Genomic DNA, 26,960 nt, shown 5'->3' with positions numbered 1-26,960 from the left:
GCAGAGAGCCCCATGCGGGGCTGAATCCCAAAACCCTGGGATCATAACCTGAGCCAAAGGCAGAATCTTTAACCCACTGAGCCACCCAGGCATTCCTAACTTTAACTTTTAATTAAAATTAAATAAAATTAAAAATCCATTTCCTTGGAGTGCCTGAGTGGCTCAGTCAGTTTTGTGTCTGCCTTCTGCTCAGGTCACACGATCCCAGAATCCTGGGATCAAGCCCCGCATCGGGCTCTCTGTTCAGCAGGGAGCCTGCTTCCTCCTCTCTCTGTGCCTGCCTCTCTGCCTACTCGTGATCTCTGTCTGTCAAATAAATAAATAAAATCTTAAAAAAAAGAAACTAAGTTTCTAACGGAACTTAGTACAGAAAAAATGAATGGGAAACATCTCAATAATATTGCATGCTGATGGCATGTTGAAATGTAGTGTTAAAATTCATTTCACCCGAAAAATATAATTTCACCTGTGTCTCTATACTTTTTCAAATGTGCTTACTGGTAATTTTAAAACCTTGTATGTGGTTCACATGTTTCTGTGTTCGGTGTTGACTTGGCGGTGACAACTGACCATTTCAACTGCATTATCTTGGGCAAGATACTCACCTGTCTTCTTCTCAAGTTTTTCATTTGGAAAATGGGGATAATTTATATCTTTTATGGATTGGTGGGAGGATTAAGCAAAATGCTTACAGTGGTTTGCAAAATGCATAGCGTAGAGTCAGTGCTTAATGTTGCGCTTGTTACCGTTTTATGATCAGCTTTTTGAAAACTGAGGAATGGGGACTGAGGAATGGGACTGAGCTCCAGATTGCCTTATTCTCTTTTGGCATATTGAATACTATTTTTAAATAGCTTTATTATTTTTGTAACAATGGTACATTCTTATTCTAAAATATCAGGAAGTAGAGAATGTGAACAGGGATGCAAAACTTACCCAAAATTTCATAACTGGCTAACATCACTATAAACACTTTGTTGCCTATTTCCAGGCTTGCTTTTATACTTGTAGACTTTCTATACTTCTACACGTAAATGTAGAGATATAAATATATAATTTTCCATAAATGGGATCATATCATACATTCTGTGTCATAACCCTTTTTTTCATGCAAGAATTTGCAAAAGACATCTCTATCTGTTAATAAATATAGGTCTAACTTCATCATTTTATTTATTTATTTATTTATTTTTATTTATTTATTTGACAGACAGAGATCACAAGTAGGCAGAGAGGCAGGCAGAGAGAGAGGAAGGGAAGCAGGCTCCCTGCTGAGCGGAGAGCCCGATGTGGGGCTCGATCCCAGAACCCTGGAGATCACGTCCTGAGCCGAAGGCAGAGGCCTTAACTCACTGAGCCACCCAGGCACCCCTAACTTCATCATTTTAAAGGTTACAAAGAGTTCTGTAGCATGTATAGAGTATAATCTATTTAACCAACCAATTCAGATGGCTTCTAAATTCTATTGCTATCAACAATACTGAAATGAATGCTTTTGCATATATATTTGTAAACATTTGCTCAATTGTTATCCTGTTAACCCCTTAGCTATATTCCATACATGAAGATTCCTTGATCAAAGAGCACATATATATTTTTAAAGATTTTATTTACTTATTTGACAGAGATCACAAGTAGGCAGAGAGACAGGCAGAGAGAGAAGAGGAAATAGACTCCCCATTGAGCAGAAAGCCTGATTCGGGGCTCAATCCCAGGATCCTGGGATCATGACCTGAGCCAAAGGCAGAAGCTTTAACCCACTGAGCCACCCAGGCGCCCCACAAAGTGCACATATATTTTATATTGCTCCCTATTATCCAATTTCTTTTTTGGGGAAATTGCACCAATTTTATTTTCCATGAACTCTGCATGTCCTCACCTTTTCTCATATCTCTGGCAATATAGTCAGTCCTTTCAAACTTAACAAATGGGGCGGTAGGCAACACGCACACCCCTTTGTTTTTGCTTGACCCCTAGCTGAAGGACCCCTCCTGTTTCAAGAAGGACCCAACCTAGAGCTCCCAAGAGACCTTAGAATGTTTCTCAAAGCTATTACTGCAACTGAGGGACAGACTCTCACTCATTCTATAGCAAGCAAAACAAACAAATCCCTATACATCAGTCTTTTTCTAAATTGCTTCTCAGCTTCTTCTCCCTCCACCAGCGAGCAGTGCTCTTGGCCACGCTGCCTCCAGCTCCCCTCTCCCCTCTTTCACGTTTCCCCGTTTCCCCGTGTATATGGCCCTGGGGAGGAACTGGGCTTGGAATAGCAGACTTGATACTCCCAAATAACCAGTGTAATTGACTTGCAAATTTGGTTCAGTGATATGAAAGAAATGCAGAAGATATGACAAGGAGACCTAACTGTAGATCGTGGATCTACCCTAGATGGTAGATGGGGAAGGTGACAGCTGGCCTCTCTGAGGAGTGGGTTTAAGTGGCAAGCTCAATGAAAGCTGTGGAGAAGTTTGGCAGGTGAAAAGGAATGGACAAGCTTGCAGGCAGGAAAGAGCCTGTGCCGCTTTCTCTTCCGGTCCGAGGCGCTTCGGGAGCTGTGGGCTTCGGTGCAGACATGGCCAAGTCTGAGAAGCACACCACAGACAACCAGTCATGAAAATGGCACAGAAATGGCATCAGGAAACCCCGGTCCCAAAGATACGAATCCCTTAAGGGGGTAGACCCCAAACTCCTGAGGAACATGCGCTTTGCCAAGAAGCACAACAAGAAGGGCCTGAAGAAGATGCAGGCCAACAACGCCAAGGCCATGAGTGCACGAGCAGAGGCTATCAAGGCCCTCATCAAGCCCAAGGAGGTCAAGCCCAAGATCCCAAAGGGCAGCAGCCGCAAGCTCAAATCGACTTGCCTACATCGCTCACCTCAAGCTCGGGAAACGTGCTCATGCCTACATTGCCAAGGGTCTCAGGCTCTGCCGGCCGAAGTCCAAGGCCAAGGCCCAGGCTTCAGCTGCGACTTCAGCTCCAGCTCCAGCTCCTGCTCCTGCTGCAGCTCAGACTCCCAAAGGTGCTCAGGCCCCCACAAAGGCTCCAGTGCAGAAGCTTCTGACTGCCAGTGTGAGGACAGAAGGACTGGTATGACCCCTGGGCTTCTATCCGCATGGGTCTGGTGTCCTCCTGTGCTATTTGTACAAATAAACCTGCGGCAGGATCTGTAAAAAAAAAAAAAAGAAAAAGAGTCTGTGCCTAGGAGACAGAGAGAAGGCCAGTGTGGCTGGGCAACATCAATTTACACTTGCAAAATGAGAAATGTATATCCCCATTTTGAAGTTTCAGAGCTATTAAAAGAAGATATCTTAAGCAAAAGTCCCGGAAGGCACTGTTTGTTTAAAAATTGTTATTAATTTTTCCATCATAAGGTAATATATGCCCATAATAATAGCTTACATTTATTGAGTTCCCCAAGTGACCTACAGGCAGGAACACATTTGGTCCTCATAAGAACTCTGTGAGGTAGGCACCCCACCTCCATTCCACCCCATCCCTCTCCTCTTGCTTGCTCCACTCTCTCCCACAGCCCTCTCGGCCCTCCAGCATGTAGTTTACGTACATACATCTGTGTGTGCGCGCGCACACATTTTTTTTTTAATTGTCCGTATTTTCTGACTAGAATGTAAACTCTGTGAGGGCTGGTATTCTTGTACATTTTAATCATTTCTAATTTCCCAGTGCCTGCCACAGAGAGATTAGCCTGCCAGAGGTTAGTTGGCTGGAAAGAGAGCAGGAACTCAAGCAGCTGGGCTCTTCCCCACCGTGCTGTTTTCTGCATGTCAGCCCCAATTGTGCAAAGGGTAGAAGCCTAGAAGTAAAAGTTTCCCCTCCCCACCCCTCACAAGTCCCCAAAGGCTAACCTCTGTCAGCTCCTACTTCAATATTCTTCTTGAAATATCTTATGCCTCTACAAGCACATCTATTTTTTCGCCTTCAGTACAAATCAGATCAGAATATGTGTCCTGTTCTGTATTTTATTATTTTCCTTACTACAGATCCACGTCTTTATTTTTAACAGCTCCGTGGTGGTTCGTGATAAACATGTGCTGTGATCTGCTAAAACAAAGTTGATGACTAGGTCAGTTCCCGTCATTTATATGGTAACAGAGCTGCAGTGACTGTCCTCTATGTGTACTGAGGCAACTTGTCTGAGTCTGTCAAAGAGTCCAAGTGTTTAGCATTTTGATAGAGGTGTGCCAGGTTGGGAGCATGGATTTTTAAAGACAGCATTAGCCTTCTCCATCTGCAGTCAGAGGGAGGAGGGAGGCCTTGTCTGGGAGGGCCGCCGCCACTCTCTTCTCCCCCAGGAATCACCGAGAACCGGAGGGCCGGGCTGCAGAGCCTGTCGGCTCTATCAAGCTGCCAGCTTTTCCCCGTCAGGACAGATGGGCCTGATGGCTAATTTTGCCAGATTTTCAGAAAATAATTTGGTCCAACTCAGAGCTCTTCCTCAGTCTGTATCATTCGTCTAGTAAAGTGATAAAAACTGTGCCTTTTGTCACATTTCTTCCTAAGCTCTCTTTCTATGTCATACCAGATAAAGCACAGAACAGATAATTATAGTTAGTGCTTGACAGCTGTCGAAAGAAAATATATTTTTCATACTTCCTAGCTCTGTGCTTTTCAAAATCTTTTTAAGTCTGAGAACCCTAATGTGAGGTTATCACCCATTCTTCTCCTTCAATTTGACACGTGTTATTAAAAGCATTTTTAAAAAGACCCACCGAACTCTGCAGGGTGGGAAAAAAATAAATAAAGTGGCTTTCACAGTCCTAGGGCATGATTTTCTAAATCGGAATTGTGCTGATGATACAATAAAATGCAAAAACCCGTAATAATAATTGGAGTTTAATGTAATAAGCCTGTGTCCTTGTTGGAACGCCCCTCTTCTTACCCCATGCACAACACTCAAGGAAAGCTGTTCCTCAATTAGAAAGGAAACTGAAATTGGCTAATTTTCTGCTTGAAATTGATTACTTTGCCCTCCAACCTCAATCACATGAAGATAAAAGAGTAGCAAGTAAGCCACCAAGAGAAAAGATAAAAGGAAGCATCAAGGGTATCCATTTATTTGACTTGCTTCAGATTCTCCTAAGGGTGGTGCTGGCTCAGGACAGCATGTCAGAAAAGTCAGGTGCTCCCAGCCATGTGCTAAACACAGGCTAGATGCTCCATAAATCTTGAATTAATGGCTCAATTTTTTTCCTTGTAAAACATTTTTTTTTAAAAGATGAGGGCTAGAGCTTCCCTTTGCAAATATTGAGCTATATAAATCATCCATACAAGAAAGGAAAGGGCTATGACCAAACACAGAATAAGAAACAAGGTAGCAGGATGTCAGAGGGAAACAAAGAACTATGGGGAGGGGGAGAAGGCATATTTTTAAAAGAATACATAGAGTTTTTAGTCCTGGATTATCCAAAGATGAGTCCTGATTTTTATATTCACTAGCTCGTTTTTCTCGGGTGGTGATAGATTTGGGTAACATTTCAGAAGAATGAGTGATCATGGCCAGTGTGCTTTATTGTCTTTGATGTAATTATCATTTTAGTCAGATGATGGGCAAACAATGAGGGTGGGCATGAATGAAGATGAGCAGATAAAGGTGATGTCGCTGGGAATACGCCACAAATTTTCAGGAGCTTCTCCGAAAGAGGAGACGTCCTGTTGAGTTTTAGATAACTTAAAAATCTCAGGTTTTTGTTTCCCATTATGATCAATACGCCATTAAAATCCCTATTTTATACTCGCAGAAACTGAGGACCAAGGAGATCAACAGGTTGGTTCACTCTGGGGAGTGTTGTTTAGATATAAAACTGTGACCTCACCAAAAGCTGGTGTCAGGGTAGATCTCAGTGGCCAACCAGACAAAGACAACCTCACAGCCTCCCTAAGACAGCCCGGTGAGCGCTTACCCTCAAGTGGGTTTTATTGCTTAACAATTACCAACGTTTTAAAGATTTATTTATTTATGTATTTGACAGACAGAGATCACAAGTAGGCAGAGAGGCAGGCGGTGGAGGGGGGGCGAGGGTGGGGAGAAGCAGGCTCCCTGCTGAGCAGAGAGCCCAATTCGGGGCTTGATCCCAGGACCCTGAGATCATGACCTGAGCCGAAGGCAGAGGCTTAATCCACTGAGCCACCCAGGTGCCCCACAATTACCAATATTTAAAAAAAATACTTTTACCTCAGAGAATGAGAGGCTCACTATTTATGGAGCGGACTCCTACAATTGGGGTAAAAAGTATTCTTTTTTAAACTTTGTAACTGTGAAGCAACCTGACAGCCCCATTGTCTCCAATACTCATTTCCTCCGGTGACAGATACTGTTCATATTAGTACCTGGTCCCAGAGAACAGTGATCATCGGAGTACTCACAATTTGAAAACATTAATGACAGATTTCCTCTAGAGATCATGGGCCATTGTCAAGTTTTCTCTGCACTTATTTTTTTCTCTGAAATTTGAAATAATTCATCCACCAGGTATTTTTTGAACGTCATGGACTGAAAAAGAGACATGGGAGAATTGTAGGACATGAAACCGACACTGATGGCACTTACAGCCTTTCAAGGAACAAGCAGTTACAAACAGAGATCAGTGCATGATAGAATGAGGCCAGAGAGGGAGGAGCAGGGGAGCAGAGCAGTCTCTGGAGACTGGCTTTGTACCCTGGGTACAGCTTCACCGACTGTCAGACTCATTTATCAAAGGAACTAATCATATTTAATTTGAAGCATTTTTATGAATGTAGAAATGAGAAATAAGATGTGCACAGTATGACTCTTTGTATTTGTTTGCTAGGGTTGGGGGTCCTAAAGCAACAGAAATCTATTCTTTCACACCAAGGTTACTAACCTTGTAAAATCAGCTCTTAAGGAGACAGAGATCTCCTCTGGTCCAACAGGAATTAATTTATAACAAATTGCCCTTAAACCTAGTGGTTTAAAAACCCAAACATTCATGATCTCAGTTTCTGTGGGTCAGGAATTCAGGCCTGGCTAAGCTGGCCGAGTCTGGCTCAGGGTCTCTCATGAGGGTACGGTCAAGAGGTCTACCGGGGTTGCAGTCCTCAGAAGCTTGTTTAGATCTGCTTCCAAGATGATCCACTCACATGGCTGTTAGCAGGAATGAGTTCCTCACCTTCTGGGTCTCTCTCTGGAGCTGCCTGAGTGCCCTCATGACATGGCAACCAGCTTCCTCCAGAGAGGGTAGTCAGAGACAGAGAGTGGGGAGGAAGCCTCAGCCCCTTTTATGACCTTCTCTCAAAAGTCACACACCATCACTTTCGCCATGTTCTTTCCATTCATTAGAAGCAAGTTGCTGGGTGAATCCAGCCCACACTCCGGGGAGTGGAGGGGGAGAGGATTAAACTCTCTCTTCCTCTTGGAGGGAGGAACATCCAAGAATATGTGGGCATATTTTAAAACCACCACATCACAGCATATCATGAAATCATCCATCCAACAGCAAAAGCTGTTGGACTAGTTTCCTACATTTGATGTTCCTATATCTCCATGTTGTTATTATTATTATGTATTAATACACAGGAATCATTTTGGCCTCTCACAGTGTGCCTGACACTGTGCTTGCAGCTGGGAGTTTGGAATGGATTGGCCTGATGCTTGCCTTAAAGGAGTTTACAGTCCAGTGGCAAGGGAAATGTGTTATAAGTATAATACACTCAAATAAGAGATAAAAGTTAATATAAACAAAAGGCTTTGGGTTTGTACTATAAGAGGGAAACTGCAGAAATCAGAGACAGCTGTAGGGGTAGGTGGCATCTGAGTGCCTAGGGTACCATCCTAAACTTAGCCTCCTCCCAGTAGATGCTGGACAGGTCACTGGGGTGGGACATTCTAGACCAGGAGATGGGAATGTGCAGGGCTACATATGGGAGAATTTCAGGTTGTCCAGGATGGCTTTCATGGAAGGGGTAGGAAAGGGAATGGGAAGGTGGATTGAGGCAAGCCTTGGAGGACCTTATAGAATAGATAGTGTTAGGGAGAAAGATTGAATCTGATTATGAATATATTAAAGAAGTTTTTCTAGAGAGTAGTAAATGCTTAGATAAATGTTTCAGAGAATAGGAAAAAAGCTGGACCAGAGAAACGAATGTATCTGTGTGTATGAACTCATTCATTCACTCATTCATTCACTCATTCATTCACTCAACAAACTTTATTGCAGACTCATTATGTGCCAGACATTGTTTGTAGTCTAGTGGGAGATATATATATATATATATATATATATATATATATGAATGAAATCATCACAGAGATAAAATTACACCTGTGACAAGTGCTACAAAAGGAAAATACATTAGGGGATTTGACTTGAGCAGAAAGTTCAGGGAACTCTTAGGGTAGCCATAACCCAGCTGGGGTCTGAAGGATGTCCAGCAATAGGCAGCCATGAGGGGTAAGAATCAGCACAAGCAAAGGCCCTGGAGTGAGTACAAAGGACTGAAAGAAGGCCAGTGTATTGTGAGGAGCAGAAAAGGAGGAGGGAAGGAGAACATGATGAGCAATGAGGTAAGAGCAATGAATGGCCTTATTTTAATTAAGTAATTAATAGTGCCTCCACCTATAAGGACTTCACTTTTCAGGAAATATTCCATCAAAATAGTAGAATCCAAACATAAGATGAATATTATGGCAGGAAAAAATACAATTTAGAATGACAAATACAGAAAGAATAATTAAATGAACATATAAATACTATAGAAGCAAAAGAACTGGAAAATTGACCCTGAGCTCCCTGGTGGCCAAGGTAAAAGATGAAAACATTATAGGACATGTAGTGCTCCGAGCCCATTAAGAAAACACGAGAAGATTATTTAGCAGGCAGATGCAACAGAACCATGTACCGATGGGCAAGCTGTGGCATGATGGCACGAGAATAACAGATTAGGAACATCAGGGTAAGACATTGCAGAGAGATTCATTGATTAGTTAATTTCATTGCTGAAACTCTATAGTATCTGTGGAGACTCTTATGGGCCCACTGATTATGAGTTGTCTCATATATGTATGTATATATGAAGTAGATATGGAATGTAGCTTCTTTTTAAGCCCGGATAATTTCCTTTGGTGTCAAATTGAAATCGCAGGGGATATGATGTTTAATTCCTCTCTGTTAACCATTATTGAGGTTGGTAGTATGGGAGTGGGAGGAAAAAAACAAGATGGCTTGTTGATCAGTGAGTATAAAAATAAGTAGGAGATCTGTCCTGATTTCTCCTGCGACTGCTAAAAAGCAGGAGGATCATCTAAGGCCTTCCTGGAAATTAGAGAGAACAGCATCCTGCTTTAATTTCTTCCACCAAATTTCACTCTTGGACCCAGGCCACTTCTGCTTTGGCAAAGCAAGAGGTGCTGATGTGAACCGAGTTCCCAGTGATGGAGCCCCAGGCTGGTCCCCGGGGAACCTTTTGAGATTGCTTTATGCAGTGGCTGCCAGAGCCCTAGGCGCTGTCAGGTGCCTGGCCGTGGGTGGGGGGATGTGGGAGGGGGCAGAGGAACCCTGATACCAATTTTAGTACCACATAAAGAAGGCTTTCATTTTCTACTTTGTAGCAGAAGCCATCTGCAAAAGTGAACTCGGGCAAATGGCTTGGAGCTGAGCATTCTGCCTTGGGCCCTGTTCTTTCTTGCAGTTCCCCTTCCCACCCACCCTCCAGCCCCACCTCTCTTTCTCACAATGGACAAAATTACAGTTTCCCAAAGGAAAACATTGCAGGCAGGTCAGTGGCACAGTTCCCTCCTCTTGCTTTAGTTTCAGGTGTTTGCCCATTTTCTGCTACAAAGTCTCACGACCTCCTCCAGGCAAAGCCTGGTGGTAGAAAGCTGGTTTGGGCTCCATGCAGGCCTTCGCCACCTCCCAGGGCTCTGGGCCTCTCCCCCGGCGGCTGGCATCATCTGGCTGCCACCCTCATTTGCCACCAAGACCCTCAGAAAGAAAAGTGACTTCCTTTGAGAACCAGGTCATCCAGGAAAGGGTGGCTGAGACCTGGCCCTCTGGCCTGTGAACGGATGGCCTCTATGATGGCCTCCTTGGTTTCTGGATAGGAAACAGCTATGCGTTCAGATGGCTGCTGCGTTTCCTGCTCTGGTCTTTTCTACATGAGGTGTAGACGAAGTTCTGCAGAGCTAGTCGATTCCACCTTTGTCCTTACTTCATGCAACTTGGAAGCCCTCTGGCAACTTTCAAAGCATCTTGCCCACCTCATCCCGGAGAGGACTGTCTGTTCGCCTTTCCAGGTGGAAAGTCCTTGGGGGGTGGTGTTGTCAGAGCTTCTCCCAGGGATGTCCCAACATTTCCAGCAGAGGAAAGAAACAGATTTAAGTAATTACCTCCAGGCACTCTCTCTCCTCCCTCCTTTTTAGAAGTACTGGGGTAATGTAATTTCCCAACATAAAAAATAGTAACAGTGGTTGGACCTGGAAGGCGAGTGAAAGGGTCAGTAGACAAAAGGTCGAGACTGATACAAAGCGAAAGTTAAGCAGGGCTTTATTTCGCGCCAAGCATCGAGACTCAAACGGACCGGCCAGGGCGGTCTCTTGCAAAGAGGCGACCCCTCCCAGTCTCACAGACTAACTTTTATACAGCAAAGGCCATGTGGTTGAGCCTGGCCACACACAGGTGGCCAATTGAATTACAGTTCACCCTATAGTAATTATTTGAACTACCGTATCACTCTGGTCAGAATTGGCGCCCAAAAGGCAGGGCCCACGATTTTGGGTGGTTAGGGAGGTGCTTTCCTGATTGGATGTCTCCACTTGGCCTGGCTCATCCTTGGCGGGTAGGGAGGTAATACGTGCGCTTTTACTGATTGGACGTTTCCACCTGGCTGGACATGTCCTTGTATGTGGGCTCCATTATCTCTGCCCAGCCTGACATGTCCTGGTATCTATCTGTGCTCCGTTATTGGGGGCTATTTGGCCGTATTTCACCAATTCTGTTCCTAAGCCCTTTCCTCTTGGGGGGAAGGGGCAGGTTCAATCTAAGTTTACTGCATAAACAACAAAATGGCTCACTCAGGCTAAGTAGGCCCTTAGAGCGAGGTTTCTGGAAATCCTGCAACTATATAGGTGACCTCCCCACCTTCCAAAAAAGACTGAGCCGATCTCTCAGTCCACACCTACTCTCCACTTCTCTCGGGCCAGCTTCCTGGTTTAGTGTGGGGTGGGGGCTCCCGGCTTTAGCTGGTGTTCACTGATGGGGAGGACTTCCTAGAGCCCAGATTGATGGCCCCACCCTAGCGGTTCTGATTCAGCCAGTCAGTGAAGAGCCCTAAGAATTTGCATTTCTAATCCAAAATGATTGGGCCTTTTGGGTCTTGGGACCACACTTTGAGAACCACTGATTTAAATGTAATGAAAAGGATAAGAGCTTTGAAGACAGGTGGGTCTGGCCTTGAGCCCCAAACCTGCTGCTTACTCATCAGCCGTGTGACTTTGGGGTATGCGCATCTCGGAACTAACGTCTTCATTCTTAAAATGGGGTAAATAATATCTACCCCACAGGTCATTGATCTGAACACGTATTTGTTGTAGGAATATTTCAATACTGCGTTCTCAGCTGGGTGGTGGGGACATGACAATGGATGAGACAGTCTTTGATGTGAAGGACTTGGGGTGGTTGTGAAGATTAAAAAGATAAAACTTGCAAAGGTTGAGGACCCTGAGAGATGCCTAATAAATATTCACTGCATTTCCCTCATAGGAGAGAACGTGATTCTACTTTTTGGGTTTGTTTGTTTGTTGTTGTTTTAGAGGAGGGTGGGGGATCCATAAAGTCATTTTCAAATTTTATAGCATGAGACCTAGAGCAATAATTCTCTTTGATAAGATAGAAAATTTGAGGTAAAGGAGCCCCTGGGTTGCTTAGTTGGTTAAGCATCCAACTCTTGATTTCAGCTCATGTCATGGTCTCAGGTGAGAATGAACAAGCCCCTCATTGGGGTTTGCATGGAGTATGGAGGCTGCTTAAGATCCTCTCTCTTCCTCTCCCTTTGCCCCTTCCCCCACTCACACACTCTCTCAAAAAAAAAAAAATCCCCAAAACAAACAAACCCCCCCCCAAACTCCAAAAGTTAAAAAAAAAAAGAAAGAAAGAAAGAAAAAGAAAAAGAAAAGTTGAAGTATGTATGTTAGTGTACGTCCTATGTCCTCCAGCACCTCTGAATGTGGCCATATTTGGAAATAGGGTCTTTGCAGATTGTGGTCAAGTTAAGATGAGGTCGTTAGGATGGGCCCTACCCCTATATGACTGATGTCCTTATCTAAAGAGGAAATTTGGACACAGACACAAACGCACACACCCAAGGAAAATGCCATGTGAAGACTGGGGTTATGCTGCCACAAACCAAGGAAATCCCAGGATTGCTGGCCATCACCAGAAGCTAGGAGAGAAGCACGGAACAGATTCTCCCCTTCTAGTCCCATAAAATGAAAACTGTCCCGGTGCCCGTATATGCCAGAACAGCCTTGATCATATTTATATCTCCTTACCCTATCTGTAGTGAGTATTTTTAGCTGAGTTACTCTGAGGTGAAGCGGGAAAACATCTCAAAGTGTTATGGTGAGGGCATAGGGTCGGAGTAGGGAGAGAGAGAGGGTAGAAGTAAGTAGGGGCCAGGGAGCGAGTGAACCTTGCGAGGTGTCTAGTGCTTGGTCTGAGGGCAACGATGGGGCAGTGGTACATTCTGTTCTGCAGTTCGGTGGGTCATGCTGGCTGTGGCCTGGAGAGTGGCTTGGAGGCAAGAAGGGAGCAAAGCTTGGGAGACAGGTGAGGAGGCTCCTCTAGGTGAGAAATGACTGTGTTTTTACTTCAGTGGTAGCAGTGTGGATGGAGAGAGGTGGACTGATTCGAGAGATATTGTGAAGGGAGAAAACACACTTCCTGGGGCGCCTGAGTGGCTCAGTGGGTTAAAGCTTCTGCTTTCAGCTCAGGTCATGATCCCAGGGTCCTGGGATCGAGCCCCGCATCAGCTCCCTTTTTCTCTCTCTGCCTCCCTCTGCCTACTTGTGATCTCTCTCTGTCAAATAAATAAAATCTTAAAAAAGAAAAAAAAAGAAAACACTTCTTGACTTGAACAGAGGCTGAATGTAGCAGTTTAACCAATAACAGAGCAAAAAGGCAATGCCAAGACTGGTTATATTATTTTTTCAAGTGTTCGGAATTTTTCTTTGTTTGTTTCTTTCTTTCTTTTTAACAAGATTTTATTTATTTATTTGTCAGAGAGAGAGCACAAGCAGGGGGAGCAGCAGACAGAGGCAGAGAGAGAAGCAGGCTCCTTGCTGGGCAAGGAGCCTGATACGGGACTTGATCCCAGGACCTTGGGATCATGACCTGAGCCAAAGGCAGCTGCTTAACCAACTGGGGCATCTAGACATCCCCAAGTGTTTGGAATTTAGTAAATATTTTAAAGAAATAAGTAAAGCTAAATATTCAAACATTTCAAATGCACATCAAGTAAAATGTACATTTATAAAAATATAAATATTATTATCATTCTAGTATAAATTGTTAGCAGATAAAATTAAGGAAAAGAAACCCTATAAACCCTGAAGACCAGTATTGCCACCACAGTGGAGGATGGTGTGGAGCACCAATGGGTGAGCAGAGTTGAAAACTGTTTTTAAATGTTGGAACTGACGTGCTTGAGGAACACCCTCAGAGGCAGTAGAAGATAAGGATTAGGAACTCCAGGGTAAGGGCTGAGCTCAAGGTGTAAACTTGGAATCATCAGTCCATGAAGACAACTGAAACTTCAGAAATAGCTTTGTGTAAGAGATTTGAACTGAGCTTTAGGAAAGGCTAGGATTTTAGTTGAACTAGAAAATGCAAACACAGAGGAAATGATTTACAAGTGGAGGGAAAGAGCAAAGCCAAGAACGCTGTGGCATTAGGGATACACGGATACTGTTAGCAGTGTGCTGGTCAAGGTCTAACAACCTGCTTTTCAAAGGTGAGGAAGGGCACTTTGGTGGCTCAGTGGGTTAAGCCTCTGCCTTCGGCTCAGGTCATGATCTTGGTGTCACAGGGAGCCTGCTTCCTCCTCTCTCTCTCTCTGACTGCCTGTCTGCCTACTTGTGATCTCTGTCTGTCAAACAAATAAATAAAATCTTTAAAAAGAAAAAAAAAAAGGTGAAGGGAAACCCTGGTTTATCGTGCTTGCTGATTTCCCAGGTATAAATGCTCCCATCAAAGTCAGTGTCCAGCTATCAGTATTCCTGAGCGTGGGGCCGGGGACAGATGAGCGCAATCAGCTATGGGGAGCTCCTGCTAGGAGCAAGAGAACGTAGCACACATCTAGACACAGTCCTAATGGGGAGGGAGGGTTCTGCCGGGAGTAGTGCTGGGAGTAGTGCTGGCTACGTTTAAGAGGTATCATGGACGGCTAGGGTGGCTTCGAAGACAGAGAACAAGCAAGTGTTGACGAGGGTGCAGAGTCACTGAAACCTTCATGCTTCTGGGAATAGAAAACGGTGCGGCCATTATGCGAGGTGGTTGGGCCGTTCTCAAGAAGTCAAACATAGAGTTACCGTAGGACCGAGCAATTCCACTCCCAAGTATATTTCTAAGAGAACTGAAAACAGACATTCACACCAGAACTTGGACATGGATGGTCATAGCAGCATTATTCACGATAGCCAAAAAGTGGAAACATCCCAAATGTCCCAGTGAGGAATGGGTAAATAAAATGTGGTATATCCATACAATGGAACGTTATTGGGCCATAGAAAGGAATTACATACTGATATGTGCTACCACATGGAAGAACCTCGAAAACACTAGGCTGATTAAGAGAAGCCAGATGCAAAAACTGCCTATTAGGGTTGTCCAGCTGGCTCAGTTGGTAGAGTGGGAGACTCTTGATCTCGGGGTCATGACTTCAAACCCCACACTGGATGTAGAGATTGCTTAGATAAAATTAAAAAAAACAAAACAAAACCCAAAACCACAGAGGGCCACCAGGTGTATAATTATATTTATATGAAATGTCAGGAACAGGTAAAACAACACACACATACAAAGTAGGCTGGTGGGTCCCAGGAGCTCGTGGAGGGGAAGATGCAGAGTGACTGCTGCTGGGTAAGAGTTTGAGGACTCTTAAGCCCCAGAGTAAGAAACAGTGTTCTAGAAGACCACGGTGTCGCAGCCGTTCAGATATGTTTGCTCCATTGGCATTCCAGAAGCCCTGTCTGTTGACTGGCTCTCCAGGCTGGATGTCTGTCCTCTGGATTCAAATTCTCCATCATCAACAGCAAACACATTTGAACACTACGGTGTCCTTGGAGAGTTTTGCACAGGCCAGTACCTCACTGCCCTGTTTCTTTCATGCGTGATTAAAAGCTCAGGTAAAAAAATTTAATGGAACATTTTGATCTCATTAGAAAAACCAAGAAAAGCGCATCTTTGAAACATAATCTCATCAAGCAGTGCCTTGTAGACAGATGTGTGTACGGAGCTCTCAGCTATCAGAGAGGGATTGGAATTTATAAAGGGACATTTTGTTTCCTGGCGACAAAGCCATTTCAATCCTAGGGATGTTTATAAGCAATACGGAAAAGCTCTCTGCACCTGACAGGCTGGCTTGAGGTACCAAGTGTCTAAATGTCAACGACCAGCCTTTCTCGTGGAGAGATTAGCTTTGGTGGCGGGGTTGGGGCGGGGGCGGTTGTTGCTAGGGAAGAAAAAGAGGGAAAAGGACAGATGTTATTTCATATGTATGAGCAGACTGGGATCAGAGGGTAAGTCGGGACAGGCAGTAAACAGCAAGGGGAACCAAGGAGGGGGGTCCACCTCCTGCTGTCATCGTTGCTGTCAGGCCACAAATGTCTTCTCCTCGCAGTCTTATTGCCAGGAAGAGGAGGGACGAGCCGGGGCACCCCCTCCATGAGCTCTTTCCAGGCAGGGTCATGGCAACTGCTGGCTTTGTTTTCTTTCTTCTGTTAGCCAGTTTACAAAGATCTTTCCTGAACATCATCTCCTAATTGTCCCGAGAATTTGCTGTTATTCAGGTTTGGGTGGGTGGGTGAGATCTACTTAATCATCTTATAAACAAAAAAACAAATAAATAAAATAAAATAACATGTGGGGGCCCCCCGGAGGGCTCAGTCAGCTGAACGACTGATTGATCTCAGCTCAGGTCTTGATCTCAGGGTTGTGGGTTTGGGCCCAGCGTGGAGCCTACTTAAAAAATAGATAATAAAGGGGGCGCCTGGGTGGCTCAGTGGGTTGGGCCTATGACTTTGGCTCAGGTCATGATCTCAGTGTCCTGGGATCGAGCCCCGCATCGGGCTCTCTGCTCAATGGGGAGCTTGCTTCCTCCTACTCTCTCTCTCTGCCTGCCTCTCTGCCTACTTGTGATCTCTCTGTGTCAAATAAATAAATAAAATCTTAAAAAAAAAAAAAGATAATAAGGGGACGCCTGGGTGGCTCAGTGGGTTAAAGCCTCTGCCTTCAGCTCAGGTCGTGATCCCGGGGTCCTGGGATTGAGCCCCGCATTGGGCTCTCTGCTCGGCAGGGAGCCTGCTTCGTCCTCTCTCTCTGCCTGCCTCTCTGTCTACTTGTGGTCTCTGTCTGTCAGATAAATAAATAAAATCTTTAAAAAAAAAAGAAAAAGAAAATAGATAATAATAATTAGTTCATTTTAAAAAATCATCTGAGGGGGCACCTGGGTGGCTCAGTGAGTTAAAACCTCTGCCTTCGGCTCAGGTCATGATCCCAGGGTCCTGGGATCGAGCCCCACATCGGGCTCTCTGCTCTGCAGGGAGCCTGCTTCCTCCCCTCTCTCTCTCTGCCTGCCTCTCTGCCTACTTGTGATTTCTCTCCCTCTGTCAAATAAATAAAATCTTTAAAAAAAAAAATCATCTTAGCAGGGCGCTGTCATCCCTGTTTTGTGGGCACAGGGAGATTTAATAACTGATCCCCAAATGTGCAGTTTGGGGTGGCGGGACAAGGTGAGAGTCTGGATCTTTGGGCTCTAATCAAAAGTGCCTTGCACAGCTCCAGAACCTCTATAGAGTCTACCTTTTCCCCACCATGCCGTCATTCAACAAATCCTTACTGATAGCTACTGTGTGGCAGGCACTGTCCTGGGCACTTGGGCTACATTAGCGATTGAAAATAAAGATGCCTCATCTTACAGAGTTTGCACCTGATCTGGAGTGAGGATGGGGCAGAAATAGACAAGGAACATAATGAATAAGTTATAAAGTGTGTTTGAAAGCGGTAAGTGTATGGAAAAGTCACTCAGGATTTGAGGATCAGTGGGGTAGAGGGGATAGGATTACAGTTGTAAACAGGGAGGTCACAGTGGTAGGGATAATGTCACGGGCGTTGGTGGGGGCTAAAAGTGAATGTGAAGTGACCAGCCCAGAGCCCGGAGCAGAGCGTGCTCGTAGTGCTCACTAATGGTGGCTGTCATCACCACACCAAATCTGTCTCTCTATTGCCCTGTCAGGGTCTCCCAGGAGCCCTCAGGCCAAGGCTGTGCCCAAAATGGACAGGCAGCTCAAGTTCCAGGCAGGTTGGACAGCAGGGTCAGGGTCCTGCCTGGCCCAGGGCATGGCGGCACCAAGTGCCAGAGCCGGGGGTAAAGACCCAGGATCCTGTAAAGATCCAGGATCCAATGTGTCCATGGCCAGACCAGCAGGGCAGGTCCTGCAAGGGTGAACGAGCACCATCTCTGTTGTTTTTTAACAACATGGAAGCTGAAAACCCAGAGTAGAATAGAAAATGCTGAAAGAAGGGGCAGCGTAAGTCCAGGGCTCCCCCATACTGGGAACCCCAGGGCTCCCGACACCATGTTGCTAGGCAACAGCACACAGATTGAGGACAGCCAACGCGGGTGGGGGGTGCAGCCTGCCTGGGGTCTGTTTGCTTTGGCTGCTGCTGGGTCTGGTGCCTGTTCTTGGGAGAGGCTGTGTCACTTGCAAGGAGAGGAAACACCTGATTAAAGCATGATTAGAGGAAGACCACAAAGACATCCTTGAGTCTGAGTCTGCTTTGGTGCCTGCAATTCCACATTGAGCCATTTGCTCCTTCAAGCCGAGTCTGGGGTGTGAAACTTTTGGTTAAAACAAAATCTTCACTGAGGAGAACAGATCTGTAAGATTTTAGGAAAAAAGCCAACAACACAGGGTTGCTTCATTCAAGCAGGGGAAATCCCCACTCCCCTCGAAAGGAGATTTCTAAACCCCTAGACTCTGTACCATAATTTGAAAATCCTTGACTTTAAAGTATTTCAGCCCCCTGTTAAAAAGTGAACAGCCTTTACTCCATGAAATAGTTATTTAAAAATTACTAATTTTATGACAGATTTCCATGGTTTTCTGCTGGGGGAGGGGTGGTGGATCACAGACTCCTCTGAGGATCTGATGAAGTCTGTAGACCCTCTGCTCAGGAAAATGCACATACCTGCAATTCTGCATCTCGTTGTATTGGGGAAGTGGTCCATGGGCTGTAGGTTAAGGATCTCTGTCCTGTGGGACATTTGTTTACCTAATTTGCTTCCAAGTGAGACAAATACTTCAGCCTTGAGGTATAGAAGAGTGAGTTTTGAAGGAGGGAGAGAGCAAGGGGGAAAAAGATCTAGACAAAAATCAGAATCTTAGGAATGAAGCCCAGGAATCTGTATTTTTAACACTATCTCCAGGCAGTTGTGAAGATCAGAGATATGAGCACCAGAGGCCTGGAGGTGGTCAGTCTAGGGTCCTGGGGTGCAGGAGACACTGCTACTGAGTTAGTAGTCCTCTTGAGGGTGAGGAGGAGAGAGAGAGAGAGGGAGAAGTCCTGCTGCCCTCCCCAGACTGACAGGTTGGAGAACAATAAGAAAGAGCCTGTGTTCACAATGGGAAACTGAGGTCACTGTGCCCCTGAGCCTCAGCCAGACCATTCACCCAAAACAAAAAGAACAAAGAGCAGGAGTTCATCCTACTAAGGCTGGGCCTAAGAGAAAGTCTCATTTGGGACACTGATGTTCAATTTCTGATATTTCTTTCTTTCTTTTTTTTTTTTTTTTAAGATTTTGTTTATTTATTTGACAGACAGAGATCACAAGTTGGCAGAGAGGCAGGCAGAGAGAGAGAGTGGGGAGCAGGCTCCCCACAGAGCCGAGAGCCCGATGTAGGGCTCCATCCCAGGACCCTGAGGTCATGACCTGAGCCGAAGACAGAGGCTTTAACCCACTGAGCCACCCAGGCACCCCAAATTCTGATATTTCTCTGTGGTTTCCCATGTTCTGTATGCTGTCCCTACCAGAAAATGTTAGTATCCCCCTTGATAGTCAGGATTGTTTAATGCGATCTGTTCCCATCGGGAGTCAGGTGCTTTCCAAGCAAAGGAGCATTTGCTACTGAGTCAACAAATAACTATCGATCCCACTCTACCAAGCTTAGTGTGTTTGCCTGGCCTATTCTGCCTCCATCCTGAGATTCTCTCCAGAGGATCTGCTTTTTCAAGGGTGGTGAGAGAAGGGGATGAGCCTGCAGGGAAGGGAAGAGCAGGAGGTGACCTCCTCCAGAACCCAGGGCCTATAGTCAAAATCCGGGTTTACTTAAGAACCTGTTTCTTGACGCAGGTCCTATCCCAGCCAAGACAAACGCAAGTCGTGTTTATCTCCTGCTTCCTTGGGTGGTTGTGGCTTTATGCAACAGTGACTTGGTGATACTCAGATTTAGGGGTGAGTATCTGCAGGGCTCTCTCTTCTCCTGCCTATGGAGGGGAGGTATCTACCCCCCACCCACCATCGTTGCTGTGGTTCTTCACCCTGACGGTGTTTTGCTCGGGTGTAGCCCTTTATCCAAATCAAACAGTGAATATTTGTGCAGTCCAGTGTGTATAAATTTTACCTAAAAGTAAAAAAATAGCAACAATTTTCAGAAGGTGGAGTGGGTGGAAATAAATGTGGAGTGGGTCCAGGTAGATGAACAAGAATGGCAGAAATTAAGTATTGAAACTGAGCGATGGCATCATTATAATCCGTTTTAAAAAAGTAAATAGTTGACATTTTTTACAATAAAAAGAAAAAAATAAATAAAAAGGACTTAGAGATGTCTGTTTTTGCTTAGAAATCTCCTTCCCTGATCAAGAACCTTAAAGAAACTCATACTCTTTACCCTAGTAAATTCCACTTCTGGGAATGTATCCAAATCAAATAATGGGAGATACACAGAAGGCTTCATAGTAGTGCTATTTAAAATAAAGAAAAAGCTGGATAAAACTCAATGTTAAAGGAACTGTGGTACAGCCATTAAAGACATGGGAAAGTGCTTGTGGCCAAAATTATAAAAAACAACAACAACAAAAACCAAAACAAAATAGCCACAGCACAAAACTCCAAACTGTACTATCTTCATTTTGTTTTTAGAAATACATGTGCACGTATAGAGAAAGGCTCTGGAAAGAAATGTAATCGTACGTTTAAAGTAGTGATCTCTACTTGCTTGGGCTTGTGGTTGATTTTTACTATCATTTTATTTTATTATTTAAAATAAAATTTTTTTACTATCATTTTAATTGTAGCCTGTATTTTCATCTTTTCCGCAATGAACATGGATTACTTTGATAATTATTTTAAAAACTAAGCAGAGCCATTTTGAAGGAAGTAGCGGGCAACAGTGGAAGAGAGAACTGATTACTGTGCTGACTCCAGCCATAGAAGAATAGGGTACCGGAAGCAGAAGGAATCTAGAAAAGGCCTAAACTCAACTTTTTCAGTTTACAAATGCAAAGACCGAGGCCCAGAGTCCCTCGGACCTCTTGCTGAGCACCACCCTGAGCCCTCACTTCCCTCCAGGGACCTCTGCAACTCCAGATCCTGGGGACTCTGGACACATGGTGTCAATCCTAGCAGGTCCCGCTCGGGAACCAGCTATTTGACTTACTAGCCAGTCTGGGTCGCCTGCTGCCGGCGTCTGTGGCCAGCTGGCCTGGGGAAATGCCCTGGCAGGAAGAAGGTTGGAGGAGCAATGGGCCTCACAGCCACCCGATCACCAAGTGCCTGTCCCTCTGACAGTCCTGCGCAAACCTCTCTGTCTCGGCTTTGCTGTGACAGAGGTTCGTTACTTCTAAGTAAGGAGTGAGGTTCACGTTTTGTGGTGTCTGGCCTTGTCATGGTGTCTGGTTCTGGCTTTCAAACCACTGTGAGTTGAAAAAGAAACAGTGTGGTTGCATGGTTACTGTCAGGTTGGAGTCAGAGACGTGTTATGGCCTTTGCCAGAGTCCTTAGGCATGGTCTTAGTCCATTTGGGCGGCTCTAACAGAATACGGTAGACTGGGCAGCTTCAAAGGCAAACGTTTCTTACTCATGGTTCTGGAGGCTAGGAAGTCCAAGATCAAAGTGTAGGGAGATCCAGTGTCAGGGGAGAGCACTCTGCCTGGGAAGGTAACCTTCTTTTCACTGTATCCTCTCTTATACGAGACTCTGTTCCTCTTCATATAAGGACACTGATCCCTTCGTGGAGGCTCCAGGCTCATGTCCTAATTACCTCCCAAAGGCCTCACCTCCAAATACTATCATACCAGGGCTTCACTAGGGGACACAAATAAGCAGTCCATAACAGATATCAAAACCTTCTCTGGAGAAAGTCGGGGCAAGCAAGAACGTGCAAGGATAATTAATTGTAGAGAGCGGTGGAAGAGCAGCAATTAGCCTACATATGTACGTGTTTATGACCTGTCTCCTCCCTGCCCCATCCCTGCCAGCACACTCCCCACCACGGACGCATCTACACTCCTTGAGAGCCGAGACGGTCTCGGACATCCCTGCTTCCTCAGAACTTAGCACAGAAGGGGCCCTCAGGAACTACATGGTGAATGAGCAATGAGTGAACACCACATTCCTAGAATGTGGAAGACCTGACGTGTTCCAAGTGAACAGTATTTCCAGAGTTTAAACATTTTAATTCCAAAAGAGCAGAATGTTTGAAAAACAATATTTTTTGGCACTTACTCTTTATTTGCAGAATTGCAGCACGCTGCTTTCAGATGTCGGTAGAAAGCACATAAGCACCAGGGGACCGCCAAGGCGGGGGGCATATCCAGTGAGACGGTCATCATGGCCGCTCTGTCTGTTGTCTTCCACCCCTTCCTCCCCTCCTCCTCCTTGGTGTCTTTTTAACTTGTCCAATATATATGCTTCTCTTTTAGGGATATTTCTTAAACACAGACTACCAGATCATAGGCTTTTACTCTGTGGTGTACTTAATAGGTTAAGTCAGAGATTGGGCAGGTTCTTGTAGCATAATCGTTTTTGTTTTTTTTTTTTTTTTTAACTAGAAAAAAATTCTTGAAATACACATAGCATAAAATCATCTTGACCACTTTGGGGGCACCTGGGTGGCTCAGTCGGTTAAGCATCTGACTCTTGGTTTCGGCTCAGGTCATGATCTCAGGGCCATAGGATTGAGCCCCATGTGAGGCTCTGTGCTCAGCATGGAGTCTGCCTCAGATTCTTTCTCCCTCTCCCTCCCACTCTCTCTCTCAAATAAATACATAAAATCTTTGAAATAAAATTACCTTGACCAGTTTTAGTGTACAGGTCAGGCATTAAGTCCATTCCCATGGGCAGCCATCGCCACCATCCACTGACAGAACTCTTTTTATCATGCAAAACCAAAATTCTACTCAGGGGCCCAACCCCCAGCAACCACTATTCTACTTTTTCCTCTCTATGAATCTGACCGGTATGGGTACCTCATCCAAGTGGAATCACGTAGTGTTTGGCTTTTGTGACTAGCCTAATTCACTTGACGTCATTTTCATTTACCAACAGATAGCTCAGTTTTTGAGCAAAGAAATTCCAGCTTTGGGATTCTTGTCTTCTTCTTTCTCATGTTCCCCAGGAGTACGCCATGTGGCTGGATGACTTAGGAGAGGGCAGATAAACTAAGGTGCCCACCCCTTATTTCCAAACCCTACCCTTCTCCTGAAGCCACTGCCTACTGTGGCCCATTTAAAATTATAACTTGGCCCAGGGGCGGAGGGGTTGGCACCTTGCTGGCTCAGTTGCTTAAACATCCAACTCTTGGTTTGGCTCAAGTCATGATCTCAGGGCTGTGGGATCAAGCCCTGGAGAAAGTGTCTGACTCCATGCTCTGCGAGGAATGTGCTGGAGATTCTCTCTCTCCTTCTGCCTCTCCACCCTCAAATAAATACACATAAATCTTAAAAAAAAAAAAAAAAAAAAAAAACCAACAACAACAACCTGTGATTTGGATATGTGTCATATCACTGTGCATGGAGAGCAAGGAATTGTGAGCTGGACACACATACCAAATATATTTGTATGTCTCCTTTGCCCATATGTTACGCAGACTGTACACTTCCAAGGACAGATCACTGGGTAAACCTGATTTGTTCATGGACCGCTGACTGCAGTCAAGGAGTGCTGTCAGTTAATGCCTCTGATTCAACTGCCTGTCTAAGCTTATGTCCTGAGTGGTGAGGTCTCCTAGTTCAGATTTGAAACAGCTGCAGCAGACTCACCACCTTGGATGGTGGAAATATCCCCAAGTGACACAAAGTAAATTAGCACATATTGAAAGGGGAGTTTTCTAAGGCTTGGAATCAACCATTTTCCCAGCAAACCTCCCACCCAAGTGAGCCCCAGGGGACGCCAAATGAAAGGCAGCGAAGAGAAACAGACTTGGCCCATGTGTCTCCGAAAGCCAAATGCAGTCCAAGTGAACTGAAATGATTTGCCCGAACAGATTAGGTATTTTAACACTAATTCTCAGGCCTCAGAAGCGAGTCTGACTGCTGGCAGACAGCCAACACTGCCTTATTTAATTTTTAGATTTGACTGTTAAATTTGGCCCAGTGGGAAATTGTGTTTGATTGGACGTATGAAGGTGGTGGATTTTGGTTGGGAAGGCCTGGGTTCTAGCTCGGTGACTTACCTGCTGTGTGAACTGGAACTGGCCCTTTCACCTCATTGAGAGTTTTTTCTCATCTTTACAATGAGGGAAACATTCCTGCTCTGTTTGCCTTACGGGAAATTTGAAGATCAAATGAGACCATGTTTGAGAACTCTAAAATTACTATGCAGATGACCAGCGTAATTATGCTTACAAGCAGAACATCGAATCCTTTCTGCCCAGTTCACTCAATTCTGCATTTAATTTACACGCTGTGGATTTTAACTCTCATTCTTGCAGGAAAACCCTTTGGGGAGTATCGTTTTTAGACCTGGAATTGCTAATCTCAGCATCCTCTGAGATAAGGAAAAGACTGGAATTATGGGGAAAAATAGACCCAGAGAGACAATAGCCCAAGAGCACAAAGGATTGCCACCCTGCTGTTCTTTCTTTCCTAGATGACACTGACATCTAAGCCCAAAGCCAAAGATTCTCATCAAAAGTTACGCTCACAGTTCCCCCTTCTCTACATCTTCTCCCTGTGGATGAAAATGTTGAGTTTGTGTTGCTATCTTGAGCCCTACTGGACACAACACTCAGTAACTCTAATGGCTGGACATAAAATATGTATGTGGTAAATATGTATAATAGAGAGAAATAAAGTTGTTCTCTTGCAATCTTAAGTTTCTGAAACGACAGCTCGAGAAAACACGTTCACCGTGTTTCCACAAATCTGAGACGCCAGTGCTTCTAAAACCCACTATTTTTATATATCGCTAAGAGAGGAGAGTTGTATCCGTTAAAATACGTGGGGGTGCCTGGGTGGCTCCGTGGGTTAAGCCTCTGCCTTTGGCTCAGGTCATGATCTCAAGTTCCTGGGATCAAGCCCCACGTCGGGCTCTCGGCTTGGCAAGGAGCCTGCTTCCCCCTCTCTCTGCTGGCCTCTCTGCCTATTTGTGATCTCTCTCTGTGTCAAATAAATAAATAAAATATTAAAAAAAATATGACACAGTGCTTTCTCATTATGTCAGCTGTGATTTCACAGATGTTAAAATGTGAAATATGCATCTTAGAACAGATGAAGTGCAGTGTGTTTACCTCTTCCAAAAGGTTAAGTTTTCTCCTTTTGGTTCTGATGCATTCTTAGATTAGCAAACTTAAAAACCATATCATTTTTAGTCTCTGCTCCTTGCATTTACACGTGGTATGCAGTCATTCTTTTAGGTGGGTTGAAGGGGAACAGTAAACCTATTTTTCTTATGGATACTATAGTACCAAGTACTCTGGCACTTGAATATAGAGTTAGGTAAAGGCAGCTTATAAAATACTTGTCAGAGCCAAAAATTACATTAATCCTGTGGTCTGTCACTCATAAGATTTAAAAGAGGAAGAAATGTTTAAGGGCGTGGGATGCATCTATGGTGGTCTTTTTTCCTCCCACATAGTGCTTTTTATTATTATTATTCTGTGAAATGCCTGATTAGGCTGTAGTGGCTGTTATTTAGGTTAGACTTAGTTCAGGAAAGCGACTGAACTGTGAGTTTCCCAGTACACAGAGAAATTAGGTATGAATAGGTTCCGGTGATGAGAGCTGCCTGGGTGAAAATAATGACGTTTTCATAAAATGCAAAGAGGGATTTAGAGTCTTTCTGGGCAGAAGAGAGTATGAAGAACAAGTAAATACAGCTTCTGTGACAATCCTTTGCACACGTTCCAGGGACAAGAACTTGCTCATAATTCTATCGTTGGGGACAAGAAAACTGCACCTGTTTCTAGCCCGTTCTGAACTTCCCTTCTCACCTTACTCTTGCCTATCAGGTCATTTCTTATATACAACGGCCAAGAGAGTCACCACCCAGAAAGGATTTCTAAGGACTAGACCATGGCCGGGTGGAAAGGAAGGATCCAAGTCATTGTAGCTCCTGTAGGCTTCCTAACAAGCATTTGGGCACGATCCCTGCTTGCTGCCTGGGAAGAGGTGGGGGTAAGGGGGTGATTGGCTGGTGTGGTACCATGTTGGCCAGTGTCAGTAGCCACCATGATCCTTGCTCCCTGCTGGGCGGGGTGGAGGCAGGGGTCTGGCGTGGTACCATGTTGGCCAGTGTCAGTAGCCGTCACGCTGGGTGAGCAGTGGGTGGAAAGCTATTAATGTTTGATCCCTGCTAATGCACATCTTGCCCTTTGTTGTCTCCCCTGTAGTCCGAGTACCACTACGAGTACACTGCGTGTGACAGCACAGGATCCAGGTGGAGGGTCGCCGTGCCGCACACCCCGGGCCTGTGCACCAGCCTCCCTGACCCAGTCAAGGGCACTGAGTGCTGTAAGCAGTCCTGCTTCTCGCCCTTGGTCTTTGCCCCAAACCTCCCAGCATCGGAACTAGGACCTCCCCCAACAGTGCCGCTGACTTAAGAAATCAGATTTTTCCCTCGGTTAACCCCCCCACCCCTTTGAGATTTGGCGCAGAAATGTTATTTCATGGCTGCAAACTGGGCATCTAAATTTGCCTTTATTTTCATTTTTCTTTTAATTGAAATCCCATCAGGGGATAAAGAATGAGCAACTCCAGCTGTGTGCCACTCAGATCTTTTTTTTTTTCTTTGGTTCACATCCATTTGCTTTTGTGCCTGGGCGGGTCTCTCCAATCTACACTCACCAGCCACAATCAGTCCCTAGGAAAGACTGTGATTTGCTTTTGTTCTTGAAAAGGAAACCAGAGAAGATGAATTTCTGCAGAGACAGATCTTTAAAATGCACTGGGCATCGCTTCAGGGAAGAGAATCTTACCCAGCCATGAAGCTGCCTGTGCAGTGGGGAAGGTGGTGACTTGTCTGCAGCTCTGTCCCCACCTCTGTGACTCTGTTGTCCCAACTTTTCCACAGCTGGCAGCTCTTTCCCCTCCACTGTTCTTTCTAGAAATGTGAGGGGGTAACAATAGGGACTATGGTCAAGGAACACTTGAAGATTTGGAAAGGAGACTGGGGACATTTAAATTCTAAAAAAAAAAAAAAAAAACTTGCCTTGTGCCTGGTTCAGTCGGTAAGCAAGTGCCTGTTAAATTAATGAGTGGATATTGCTAGGGT

At 45.0% G+C, this 26,960-nt stretch overlaps 1 protein-coding gene and 1 pseudogene across 4 annotated transcripts in view; both read left to right on the top strand.

Annotated features, from left to right (window-relative positions):
- The window catches only part of ELAPOR1 (endosome-lysosome associated apoptosis and autophagy regulator 1), a 68,641-nt gene that overhangs the window by 8,184 nt on the left and 33,497 nt on the right, over positions 1-26,960 (top strand). For all 4 annotated transcript variants that reach the window (XM_004769682.3, XM_004769680.3, XM_004769679.3 and 1 more), the window contains exon 2: positions 26,080-26,200. In XM_004769682.3, coding sequence (XP_004769739.1) covers positions 26,080-26,200 — 121 coding nt within the window. The remainder of the gene's footprint in view (positions 1-26,079; positions 26,201-26,960) is intronic.
- Positions 1,787-6,015, top strand: LOC101684298 (annotated as a pseudogene).

The sequence above is a fragment of the Mustela putorius genome, unplaced genomic scaffold (assembly GCF_011764305.1).
Source record: "Mustela putorius furo isolate JIRA1106 unplaced genomic scaffold, ASM1176430v1.1 tig00000585_pilon_pilon_pilon, whole genome shotgun sequence".
NCBI classification, from domain to species: domain Eukaryota; kingdom Metazoa; phylum Chordata; class Mammalia; order Carnivora; family Mustelidae; genus Mustela; species Mustela putorius.
This window is presented reverse-complemented; position numbering and strand designations above follow the sequence as displayed.